At 43.6% G+C, this 12,834-nt stretch overlaps 2 protein-coding genes across 6 annotated transcripts in view; both read right to left on the bottom strand.

Moving 5' to 3' along the window:
* The window catches only part of LOC109405671 (protein ovarian tumor locus), a 123,684-nt gene extending 116,441 nt beyond the window's left edge, over positions 1-7,243 (bottom strand). For all 5 annotated transcript variants that reach the window (XM_029856453.2, XM_029856451.2, XM_029856454.2 and 2 more), the window contains exons 1-5: positions 7,087-7,243; positions 6,795-7,029; positions 5,473-5,570; positions 273-427; positions 19-207 (exon numbers count right to left, since the gene is read on the bottom strand). In XM_029856453.2, coding sequence (XP_029712313.1) covers positions 19-207; positions 273-427; positions 5,473-5,570; positions 6,795-7,025 — 673 coding nt within the window. In that variant the 5' untranslated portion in view covers positions 7,026-7,029; positions 7,087-7,243. The remainder of the gene's footprint in view (positions 1-18; positions 208-272; positions 428-5,472; positions 5,571-6,794; positions 7,030-7,086) is intronic.
* Positions 7,244-7,643: 400 nt separating this feature from the next.
* LOC134290223 (uncharacterized protein K02A2.6-like) lies at positions 7,644-12,481 on the bottom strand. The gene has a single exon (XM_062857296.1). It carries the CDS (start codon positions 12,114-12,116, stop codon positions 7,644-7,646), a length of 4,473 nt encoding a protein of 1,490 aa, XP_062713280.1. The 5' UTR covers positions 12,117-12,481.
* Between the last annotated feature and the right edge of the window lie 353 nt (positions 12,482-12,834).

Below are 12,834 nucleotides of genomic sequence, written 5' to 3'. Positions count from 1 at the left end.
TAGTGCAAGAATGTTTACCAGGAGTATCAAGAATAAATTCTCTTCCTTCGTAGGTAAAAATTTTTTCTTCAATCACATCTCCATTTTTGTCTGTGCCTTCGATGATTTTCATGGCCTTACCATTCGGATCGTGTAACATGCGTTCAACGGAGTACATAACATCTGGAAGCTTGAATACTCGAACATAGAGCACTTCGTACACCAATGCTGCAAATACAAAAAAAAAAGTATGGAAATATGGACAAACATACCCTAAGGATACGATAACCCACCTTGGCAATAAGCTGCTTGCTCGATAAAGGTCGTAGGGAAAATCGAATCAAAATGCTTTTCCGGTGAAAAGAATACCATCAACGTGTCTTCATAGGAGTCACAATTGACGAACCAGGTACCACAATTGTAAGGTTCGAAAAGTAACACATTACGTCTGTAATAATAGAACAGATAACTCAAACTATCCCAGATGCATACGGAAAAACATGTAATTAATTAGAAGGCACATAATGTTGCTAATTGATAAATTGAGAGTTGAATTTGTGAAAAAAATCGCGTTCTGGTGGGATTCAGACCCATGACTCCGTATTCGTTAGACCGGCGATACAGAAAGCCTAACTGAACCTGAGCCCACACCATGAACATTCCTTTTTTCACAAACCACCTCCGAATAAAAAATACAGTAGAGAAACCTAACGTTGTATTGTAACAGTACTATTTAGAACCATATTTTTACAATAGACAGCACTGTAAAAATAAAAAAAAACAAAAACAATAATGTAATGTAGACACCATACAGTGAATTGTAAATAGGATTTTTACAATATATTGTACTCTGTTCTACGCCAGATTGTCCCATGTTATATGGGGTTCCCAGGTAACATGGGACAATTGGGCGTAGAACGGCAGTGTACAGGTTGTTAAGTATCGTAACAATACAAAAACATATTTTTCTCCATATATAAATTTTTGCAAAACCATACATTTTATTGCAAATGAATTGTTCTAAATACTGATAGGTTTTTGTTGTTCGCCCCTGACTGTCGTCGCCCCCCTTCTGTTTGTCCTCTTCTTGTCGTTATCTACCGATAAAGTCCTTTCTTTTTCTCTATTACAGATATGGACAATTCGTCCCATCAATGTTTATAGTATAAGTTAGCAAATAATTTAGTTTTAAACCCATATATCCCTCCTTCCCAATTTTATTTATTTTTTTTATTTCTCTTTCCTTAACCTCGAAACAGCCGCGAGTACTTCGGCTTCCCAAACTAACATAGTATTAAGGCAGTAATAAATTGTGTAATGAAAAATCAATGTAAAAACAAAAGATTTCGGCTCAGTTATGCCCATGTGGCGCCCGAGCCTCCCAAATAAACGAATAAGTAAAAAAAAAAAAAAAAAAATACTGATAGGTGGGATTTAAAATACCGTACATTGTATGGTACATGTATGGTTTTAGTTTATGTTCTAACCTTGCTTCAAAATATTCTATCGGCAAAAATTGAAATAAATCAAGTTTGAAGATTTTTTATCAAATGAGGTATATTCAGAGCATAATTTGACGTTTTGCTATGCTCAGAAATATCTGTAGGGTCTCGTAGTCAATCCATTTCTAATAAGTTATTATATAAAGCAAGGCAGGTATTATTGATTACTTTTACGGACTCACATTTACGTCGTCTATCTATGACAAACAAATAATTTATTTCCAAATAACCCGGTTGTTAGTCAAACACCATTAGTTGTTCAGAACGTTTAGTCACATTATATTCTGGATACGTAGTTGCATACAGTTATGTGTCATTTTCGTTACCGATTACGCGCCCAACACCTACCTTGGCTCTTTGAAAAAGAAAAAAACTACAATAATCTTCCGGCATCCGATTGATATAACCAGCCCAAGGAAGTCTGCCGTACAGGCGCATTTTTCCTGTGAACCACAACATGAACATTATATTGCACGACTCTTGAAGTAACACTTTACAAATGATTAATAATTATGAGCTACATTAATAGTTTGGATGGATATTCATGCAAAAAATAATATTATTGGGTCTCTCATCATTGTTTAGATTTCTGTAATAATTTCACATTAATTCCGTGTAATTGTTATGCAACCAACGACCCTGCCATGAACTCAAGCGAACTTAACTTGTGTACATTATCCGTTGCGAAGTCGTATGGTCGACTGTGATAATAATGAATTCTGGCCGAGTCTAAATGGGTGCAAATGTCGCAATATGGTAAAAATTCTTTGTTTCAACCATTCAGAAGTCGAGCTGTTATATTTTGTACAACTCGTTTAAACAAACTTGCATGTTATACTGTTTAACCGTTGTGCTGTAATAATCGGAAGGTAAAACTTTTTTATTGACTTGATAAATTCCAATCAAAACTAGTAGAGATTGATAGTTTTACTGTTAATAAATGATCGTTTGGGCATTATTTGCCATGTTTATTTTTATGTTTTGAATTCCATGAGTGTACTCAGCATGTAATTTAGTCCCTTCGCCAACCCAAATGCTTGCATGGTAGTGATTTGTTTTCAATTTTTTTTTGGTAATAATGTTTGAGAACTGTAAAAATATTAAAATTTGCCGTATATGGGTTTCTTGCAATAGATTTCGTGAGGCTTTGATTGTAAAACAAATGTTTATGTTATGAACCAGTTTTTCAAAATTTGATAAAAAAAACTGATTGTGTTAGTGGAACTGTAAGTGAATCAAGTATGGGACACTGAAGACGACCTTACAGTTGATGTCGGAATATGAATCCGAGCGCGCAGTAAAGCAAAACAAACACGCTAGACATTAAAGCTGAGGGGCCATTTGGCCTGGTACGCGCATTTGCGCTCTAACTATACGCATGAGCAAATGTCTTGGGAATCCTTGGGATATTTAAGACCAACCTTGTTACACTGCACCTACAAAACACACGTTCTTTTGTTCCGACATATGAAATCAAAATTTCAAATAGGTCCGAAAACATTTTATCAAATTGAATACTGTATACGTAATGAATGTTTTGAAACAGCAAAATCAACTATTTGAACATCATTCATGGTAAATAGATCCATATAATAGAAAAGAATTCCATAGTATTTATCAGGCTAAAACTTAAAAGCAAGATACAATCAAAAAGATACTTTATTGTATGGCAAACATTTTACATAATACGTAACTTAAATCGTGCAAAGGCAATACGATCAATTGTTCTTCATCAGTTACATCCATGTAAAAAGACGATAAGGATGACGTCCCAAGTTGACTTCAAAAATTGAAGTTTACACAGATAAATGGCATGCCTCGTCTTCTTGTATACCGTGTGCCTTCCCACATACACATTGTTATTCTCGTTAAATCTTCTCATTTGTTTTCCACTCAATTGTTAGCAGAATGATGGCATAATTTAAGCTACCAAGCTATTCACGTAAATAAAATGTGATTAAATTAGGGGTAAAGAAGTTGGGAAATCGTGCCGGCAAATGTTCATGTTGTTTAAAATATTAAACAAATATGGCAATTCACACCGTCTTCAGCCAGAGGCTGAACAAAATGAACATTACTACCACCAAATTATAAACAACACACAGAACCCAGTTAGGAATTTTTCTTTCCAAGCTTCTTCCGACTCTCACTCCAAGACTTTTTTACACCACTTAAACATTTGACACCACTAATCGCACGACCACGAAGCTCACCAAAATAAATTAAGAGCTAATTAATCACGGCAGACCCCCTTGGGCTGATCATATAACACATATACCGGAGAAATGACAAGTGAATATAATGTTCAAAAACCTAAGAAGAGGCCATCGGGTATGTTACAGGTCACGCACGACGCCTAGTTGTTTGCAGTTCTGGATGATCAACAAAATTATGCTCTGGATATTCCTCATTTGATAGAAAATATTCAAACTTGATTTATTTCAATTTCTAATTGTTGGGCGGAGAATCCGATTATGAAATAATCCGGATACCCGTAAAAAACCCAATTGAAGCTTTAATGGGTAAAGTCCACTGTATATTTATTTATTTACTTATTTATTTATTTATGTAATCCAACTGACTTTTTCAGTCTTATTGAATATTTTAAGCCTAATATATTCATACATGAATCATAGAAATATATAATATGGTATGTAGTATCACATGCCAGATTCAAAGAATGAAGTACGAATGAAATGATTTGTCAATCGTTGGTAAATAAAAAAAATACAATCCCATACGAAAGTACGCTGATGAATATCGTAGAAACCCAATTCCACGCCAAATCCGCGCGAGGGCCAATTTCTATGGGTAAATCCGCGCCAAATCCGCGAAATCCGCGCTGTTGTAACAACCCTGCTCTTACCATGTTAAATTGGAGACAATAGTGGACCCCCTTAGGTTTAACTTATAGTGTACAAAAGTTCAAGTCAATAGGGTCCTAAAATGAAAAATATTTTCGCGCTTTTGGTGCATTATACGAAAGAGCTTGGTTTTCTGATCTCAATGGTAATTTTTCCGAGCTTGAACAATAACAGAATAGTTAATAAACTCGGAAATAAAATAATGATGAGCAAGTCTTGTTTGACATTTGAGGTCAACCTTGACGTAACGAAAGTGAAACGGCGGGTTGCAAAAGACACCACATTGGCTCACTTTTGACAACAAATGTTCCTGTTTGACATACACGGTAAACAAAATTTACCCAAAATTGAGTGCTAAACAAGGAGTGTTGCAAAAATTATTAAAATTTTTGAAAATATATTTTATGGGCTTTACCTAATTGGAATACTTAAAAAATAAGTAAACATGTCGTTTTAATCAATGCTTGATCGAATTATGCAGAAATTGAGATAGGCCTTTAGGAGCCTATTGGTTTGGAATTGACTGAGTTATAGCGAAGAGTGTCCAAAATACCGGCCACTGCCCAAGTGGCTCGCTACCCTAATCAAATTATCGCTTTCCAGATTAGTTTCATTTTCATCACATGGAACTGCTGTCTAGGGACATGAGCCATGGTCTCCCGGTGGAGGTCTACCGGTAGAAGCAGATTTGAGCGGGAAATTTCAGAATAATTGCTAGGGGTCCACTATTGGATAAAATACCCTAAATCCACTAAATCATTTTTTTTAAGACACGGACACGTTAAATACTTCCAGTGAGCTATTTGCTCTTTGAAGGAAGCACGACACTAGACAACGGACTAACATGCAACGCCCAGTGGCACAGCCGAAAACTTTTCCTGACAGCTGCGGCGGGAATCGAACCCGCGCTCCTTAGCACGATGCGACTAAAGGCTTGGTGACCTTAGCCGCACGACCACGAAGCCACAATTCCGCATCTTCTCTCCACACTTGCAGCAGCAAGTGAGCATGCTGATCCCCAGTCAGTTCGCTTCACAAGCCAATTGACCGATGACCAATTTCGGAATATCCAGAAAATTAACCACCTGGTTTATGGACAGCCCCCTAAATATTAAAAAAAAACTTACCGATAAGCATGCGCCAATGCATTCAGCTCGACGAAAGATCCATATGACCTGAACTTACTCATTTCGTCCAGGTATTCATCGTAATTTCCGTTAATTTTCTGTAAAATGTATGTTGCAGTTACTTTTTTGGAATAAGTTGTATTGATTGATTGTAATTGTAATTTATTATCATAAACGTAAGCCTGGTGGTGTATAACCATTAATCAGGCTTGCTTGTTAATTAAATGCCAATATCGTTTGTGATGGTCGAAATTCGATCGTTTGACAATTCCAATTGCATTCTCGATCTCGACTCAATTCAGGTTCCCTCGAGCTGAAATAGGGTCTTATACCATTTGAGCAGGTGTTTCTATTTTGGGCACTTGTCAATTTCCATTGCCGATACACACTACGAGCAAGAAGAGTATCCTGGTGCACGGAATACCGCTCTGGAACGCACTACCAACGGATGTTAAGGACAACCGTTTTGAATTCCTGCTTCCAGAATGCATGAGAACTTAAAACGCACAAATCTCAAGCAGCAAGCTTCAAACAACAGCGCATTTTATTATTCTGTGCTTGCTCACTTGTAATAAGCTTGAAATAAGAAGATCAAATGCGCTGGTTTTGTTTTCGAAGAGATTTGTGCCCTCGAAATCGTGAGTAGGTGCCAAAGTCGGCCATTGTGGCGGCCATCTTGGGTTTCTAACAAGAAAAAAACCAAGCCTTCGATGGAAACATTCAAAATAGCCCTAAGAAATATAAACCGATAAAGAATCAAATTCAATTTTTAAATTCACAATCGAAATAAGTATTTCTTAACAATTTTGTAACTAGATTAGATTTACCAATGTATTTTCAATTGTTTTTTTTTTCCTTGACCCGATGTAAAGCTTAAGCTAATAGGTTATCGTATTGCTAATAAATTACAATTACAAAAAAAAAAAAATCAAACCGATTGATTTGAATTTTTGTATAGAGTTAGATACTGTACGTGCCTAACTTTGTACAAAAATTCATATCAATTGCTTTGAAAATGACTTAGTAGTAGTTTGTAATTTGTAATTTTATTAAAAACGATAACCTGCCAGTATACACTTTAAATGAGGTCAAGGAAACTTATAGGAACTTATAGGAAAGTTATAGTAGCAAGTGCCCAAAATAGGTACACCTGCCCAAATGGTAAAGACCCTACTGTTTTTTCAGCTCCAAAAACTTTTTCCTTGACCTGATTTATAGTTCAATAACTGCCAGGCTTTCGTATAATTAATAAATTACAAATTACAAAAAACTATAGAAGCTGGCAACTTTTTGCTGGTTATTTCTTGCCCTAGAATAGTTACCTTTTCGTATAGATCGCGTCTTTTCCTCATGAATTGCACACAATCAGCTCTGACCTTGTCATGGTACAACTGCACATCGAAAACCTGCTCCGAGACCACCCGAAACAGGCAAGTGGAGTCACGAGCTGTATGTTTCCGGTAGAATCCTTCACGTTCCAGAAACTGGTCGTACGGGTCTGGCGCTTGACGGCTGCCTGCCGCGAATGTTCGGTTTGAAGTTGTTGGCTCCATTGAACTATAAAAGAACAAGGAACGGTTTAGTAAAAGCATGATATAATTTACAAATTGTTACCTTTTATTGATACTTTTCTCAATATTCACTATTCGCGGCAATTGAAAACAAAATTTGGAATTTTAATTTCCAAACTATTTGGAATCTCCGTCTCGGTTCGTTTGTTGGTTAGCTTCTTTTCTCCCGCTTAGGTTGGCTTGGATTAGATGGATTCTACAGACGCCAAGCTTTCAAAATGGATTCTTTGCATGCACAGTCCGACAAATGCACGGAAAAAAAAATTCCGCCACAAAAACGAAAACGACGTTTATTTTAGTATTTTGTATCCCGCGCCCGTACGTGGTGGCCGAACTCGCGTACCGAGATCATTAGCGCGAGAAACAAATTAAAACATAGTTATCGGACGAACGAATTAAAACGCGTTGTTGCGGTAAAACGAACAATAACAAACTAACTTTATTTACATTACATTCGGACAACATTCATTCATAACAATTACACATGTATGCGCTGTGTCGACATCAAAGGGTGACAGATGTTCAGTCGCCCGCGAGTCCAGCGGCGGCGGAATAGGTAGGGGCTATCCGCATTCCAGTTGTCCCCAACATCCCCCCTTCTCAATAGAGATGGTACGGGTCGAACCACTGCGGAGGCCTTCGTGCTCTGGAAGACCTTCGTGGAAGCTGTACCGGAGTAACTGGTTCGCTATCTGCCGATGCGAACTCTGGGGATGCTGACGTAGCAGACATAGATGACGATGATGACGAGGACATGGACGTAGACACCGACGAGGACGCAGACGGCACAGGTGGCAACGGTGGGAACTCTCTTGACGAGTCCGTGGGGTCCGTCGGGAACAAAGATGGTGTTGGGACTGGCGGCGCAGTTCTCGGAATGCTCCACGCATCCAGCAGAACGTCTAGCGGCAGTGCTGACTGCGGCCTGCTGCTACCTGGTGTAGTACCGCCACGACTGCGCATCTGGTTAACATGCGCTCGAACCATCCGCTGATCTTCAACCCAGACGGTGTACATCACCTTGCCGATTTTCTCACACACCGTTCCAGGTGCCCAGCGCCACTTGTTGTTGCTGTACACCTTCGCATAAACGGCATCGTGTGCAGAGAAGCTCCTTCGGTTTCCTTCCTTTTCGTCACTCGGTGGGCGCTCTGGTGGAGGGCGAAGCAGGTCCAGACTTGTCCTGATGCGCCGGCCGAACATTGCTTCGGACGGTGATTTACCTTCGTCGACCTGTCGATTCGGTGTTGTGCGGTAGGTCAACAGGAAAACATCCAACGCTTCTCCAACGCCGACCTTCCCCTCCTGGATCTTCTTCAACGCCCTCTTGAACGTGTCCACGAACCTTTCAGCCTGACCGTTCGACTGTGGGTGAAACGGTGCCGTGGTGACGTGATCGATGCCACTGTCGCTGCAGAACTGCTGGAACTCGCTGCTCGTGAACTGCGTCCCGTTGTCGCTGACGAGCGTTTCAGGCATTCCCAGCCGGGCAAAGATGCTTCTCAAGATGCTGATCGTGGCTGTGGAAGTGATCCGTTGTGTTGGCACCACTTCCGGCCACTTCGAATGCGCGTCGACTGCCAGCAAGTAGTGTACTCCGTCGATAGGACCGGCGTAGTCCACATGAACTCGCTTCCATGGGCCAGTTGGTCGAGGCCACGGAACGGGTGCTTGTTTCGGTGGACTCCTTGCTACGGAAGCGCAGTGCTTGCACGCCTTCACGTACTGGGCAATCTCCTCATCAATCGACGGCCAATACACATAACTTCTCGCCAACGCCTTCATTCGTAGGATTCCGGGGTGTCCCCGGTGCAGCTGCCGCAGACATCGCTGCCGATGCTTCTCGGGAATCACCAAGCGTTCTCCGAACATGATGCACTTCCCAACGGTGCACAGCGAATCTCGCCTTCCATGGAGCCGGCGTATCTCCGGATCCACGATCTTCGCCTCTTCCGGCCAGCCTTCTCGAAGATACCGGTACACTTTGCGCAGCTGTTCGTCGGATTGCGTCTCCTGTTCCACCGACTTGAAACTGAGCGGAAGACAGCTTACTGCTTCGTCCGCTACAAACCGCAAATCCTCCTCCAGAATCACGCTCGCAATCACGTAATCCTCGTCAGGCTTGGCGTGGTTGTTGATCAGCCTCGACAGGACATCGGCGTTCCCGAACTTCTCCGTTTGCACGTACTCGATGGTGAAGTCGTACAACAGCAACGTCAGCGCCCAGCGCTGAAGACGGTTCGCAGTGTACACCGGAATACCTTTCCGTGAGCCGAAGATCCGAACCAAAGGTGCGTGGTCGGTCTGCAAACGAAACTTCCTGCCGAAAATCATCTTGTGGAATTTCGTTACAGCGAACACCACTGCCAGTCCTTCGCGATCCGGCTGGCTGTAGCCCATCTCCGCCTTCGTAAGCGCTCGTGCCGCGTGCTGAACCACCTTCACTGAACCGTCGGGGAACCTATGACTGATAGTCGCACCGACGCCGATCGATGAAGCATCCGCCGAAACGATGATCTCTCGTCGCGGATCGTAGTGGGTCAACAGAAGGTCGGAACCAAGGATCTCCTTGAACCGATCGAAAGAACGCTGACACTCGGCGGTCCAACGGAATTCTCCTTTTTCCTTCAGCAGCTCATCGAGCGGGAACCGAAGCGTGCGCATGTTGGGCACGAACTTTCCATAATAGTTTATTGCGCCCAGAAAAGAACGAACTCCGCTGACGTCCTTCGGCGCAGGCAGCATCTGGATCGCTTCGATTTTTGCCGGGTCAGGCCGTATTCCGTGCCGATCGCACAGATGCCCCAGATAGCGGATTTGGCTCTTCCCGAAGCTACACTTTTCCGCTCGGATGGTGAATCCGAACTCCTGGATCCGCTGCAGCACCGCACGAAGATTCCTGTTGTGATCTTCTTCGTCGACGCCGCCAACAACAATGTCGTCCAGGTAGCCGCTCACTCCTTTCAATCCGACCAGCATCGTGTCGATCAGCTGTTGAAATGCTCCGGGCGCAGCTTTCACTCCCGGCGGAAGACGATTGTAGCGGTACAGACCACGATGCGTGTTGATCGTCAGGAGGTTACGAGAGCCTTCGTCCACCTCCACTTGCAGAAACGCATCCGTCAGGTCAATCTGACTGAAGACCGTGCAGTTTGCAAGATTGGCGAAGATATCCTGCGGCAGAGGTAATGGATACTGATGAGGTTGCAGCGCTTCATTCAGTCCCGTCGAATAGTCTCCGCAGATCCTGATCTTCCCATTCGCCTTACGAACCACCACAATCGGAGCTGCCCACTCCGAAAAATCTACCGGTGTGATGATCTTCGCACGTTCCAATCGGTCCAGCTCGTTGTCGACTGCCTGGTACATCGCGTACGCAACCGGACGCTTCGGCCGAAACACAGGGGTCACTCCGGTCTTCAGCTGGAACTGCACCTTCGCTTTCTTGCAGAGCCCGAGACTACCAGCGAACACTCGCGGGAACTCGGCCTGTAGCTTGCTCACACTGGCTGGAGTACTGCTGACACGGTTACAAATGGAGTCCAACGGAACCGACCACAATCCAAAAACATCAATCATGTCGGAACCCAGTAGGTGGAGCTCCTCCTTCGTAACACGTACCGTGCCACGCATCACTCGTCCATCAATGGAAAGATCGCATGCAAACTCACCTTCAATCTGCAGTTGCCTACCGCTCGCTGACTTGGCTACGACCGTCGACACGGTCATTGAAGGGCTGCCAATCTTCCTCCACGATTCCGAGGAAATGATGGTGATGTCGGAACCGGTATCAATTTGCAGACGCACTGGCGATCCGTTGATCCCGACCGGTACGTACTTTCGACGCTGCTGCACACTGCACGAGTTGACGGTCACTACTTTCGTCGATGCGACATTTTGCTTCCATCGCCGGGGCTTGACCTTCGCTGCACTCCTACAGTAACCAGTTTTATGGCCAACCTTGCCACAATCGCTGCACTTGCTGGTCCTGTAGCTGCACTCTCTGGCGTAGTGCATTCCTCCGCAGAGCCAGCACGCTAATTCCGGACTTGCCTTGCCGCTACTTGATCCGGAACCACTTTTCTCCCCACCGGACTGGTGGAATTTCGACGGTGATCCACTCTTGAACCGCTGCTGATTCGTCCTCAGGGCATTCACGGCGGTCGAGTGCTCCTCGATCATCGCCGTGTCGTGTCGCAAATTCAGCAATCGTTGACACTCCTCGGACAGCTGCTCCAACGTCACATCGTTCCGCTCCTCGATCTTCGACAAAAGTCGTAGCCGCACTTCCGCATCCTTGTCCGACTTCAGTCCACACACAAACACGAGGCACTTGAACTGCTCCTCCGAAAGCTTGGACAACTCGAACTCCACACATGATTTGTTGATGCGGCACGCGTACGACACGTAGTCCTCCTGCGGCTGCTTCGAAATCTGCAGGCAACGATATCTCCGACTGATGACGGACTCGGCTGCACCGAACAAAGCACTCAATTTCTTCACCGTCGTCGGAAAGTCGAACTCCTTCGGCGCTTTCGGTAGAATGAAACTGACGTACCTTTCGTGTTCCGACATCCCCAGCTTCCGCATCAGCAATCTCACTTTCGCTTCACCATCCAGCCGGCTGGCATCCTTCTCGAACAGGTCCTCATACCTACTGTACCAAACAGCGAACGTGACGTTGTTTTCCGGATCGTATCTGAACTCCTTTATATTGCTGGCGAGCGAGTCCAATATCGCCTCCGGATTCGACGGAACCTGCACCTGGATCGACGTCAGGATGCTCCGTATTACCTGTTCCTGCTGGGCCATGAATGATTGCTGCTGCTGCTGCATCACCTCCTGCTGCTGTCGAAGCACCTCCTGCTGCTGCCGGAAAAGTTCAGCAACATAATTCTGCTGCTGCTGCTGGAACCACAGTAGATACGGGTCCATCTGTCCGGGCGGAGGAAAACTCGCACTGGGAGGGGGCACATTCACTACCGGCGGCGGCCGAAACTGCTGCTGCACATTCGACGGAGGCTGCTGGTTCCCATTTTGCGACGGGATCTGACCAGCACTACCCTCACTCATTCTTCGCCGCTTCGCCGTGGGTGACACGGTGGCTAATTAATTAACGACTTTTCGCAATATTAACCACTCCCGAAGTCGCCACTTTTGTATCCCGCGCCCGTACGTGGTGGCCGAACTCGCGTACCGAGATCATTAGCGCGAGAAACAAATTAAAACATAGTTATCGGACGAACGAATTAAAACGCGTTGTTGCGGTAAAACGAACAATAACAAACTAACTTTATTTACATTACATTCGGACAACATTCATTCATAACAATTACACATGTATGCGCTGTGTCGACATCAAAGGGTGACAGATGTTCAGTCGCCCGCGAGTCCAGCGGCGGCGGAATAGGTAGGGGCTATCCGCATTCCAGTTGTCCCCAACATAGTATAATTTATTTAAGGTGTCTAAAAATATGCAAAAAAAAATCGATATTTCTGGAGCTCGATTTGAATAGGTCGTATGTGCTTTTGTCGATTAAAAATTCGATCTGTTGGATTCGCTTATTATAGCGAAAACCGTTGAAATTGAGCAAAGTTGATACATACAGCAGAATCCTCACAAAACAGGCTTTCTGTTCCATCATTAAATAAAAGTTTGCAAAATATCTACCATATTGCTACAATGACTAAAATAAACTGATCGAATTTTAAATCGACGAAAGCACATACGACCTATTCAAATCGAGCTCCAGATTTAATATCGATTTTTTTTGCATATTTTTAGACACCT

The sequence above is a fragment of the Aedes albopictus genome, chromosome 1, assembly GCF_035046485.1.
Source record: "Aedes albopictus strain Foshan chromosome 1, AalbF5, whole genome shotgun sequence".
Taxonomy (NCBI): Eukaryota; Metazoa; Arthropoda; class Insecta; order Diptera; family Culicidae; genus Aedes; species Aedes albopictus.
This window is presented reverse-complemented; position numbering and strand designations above follow the sequence as displayed.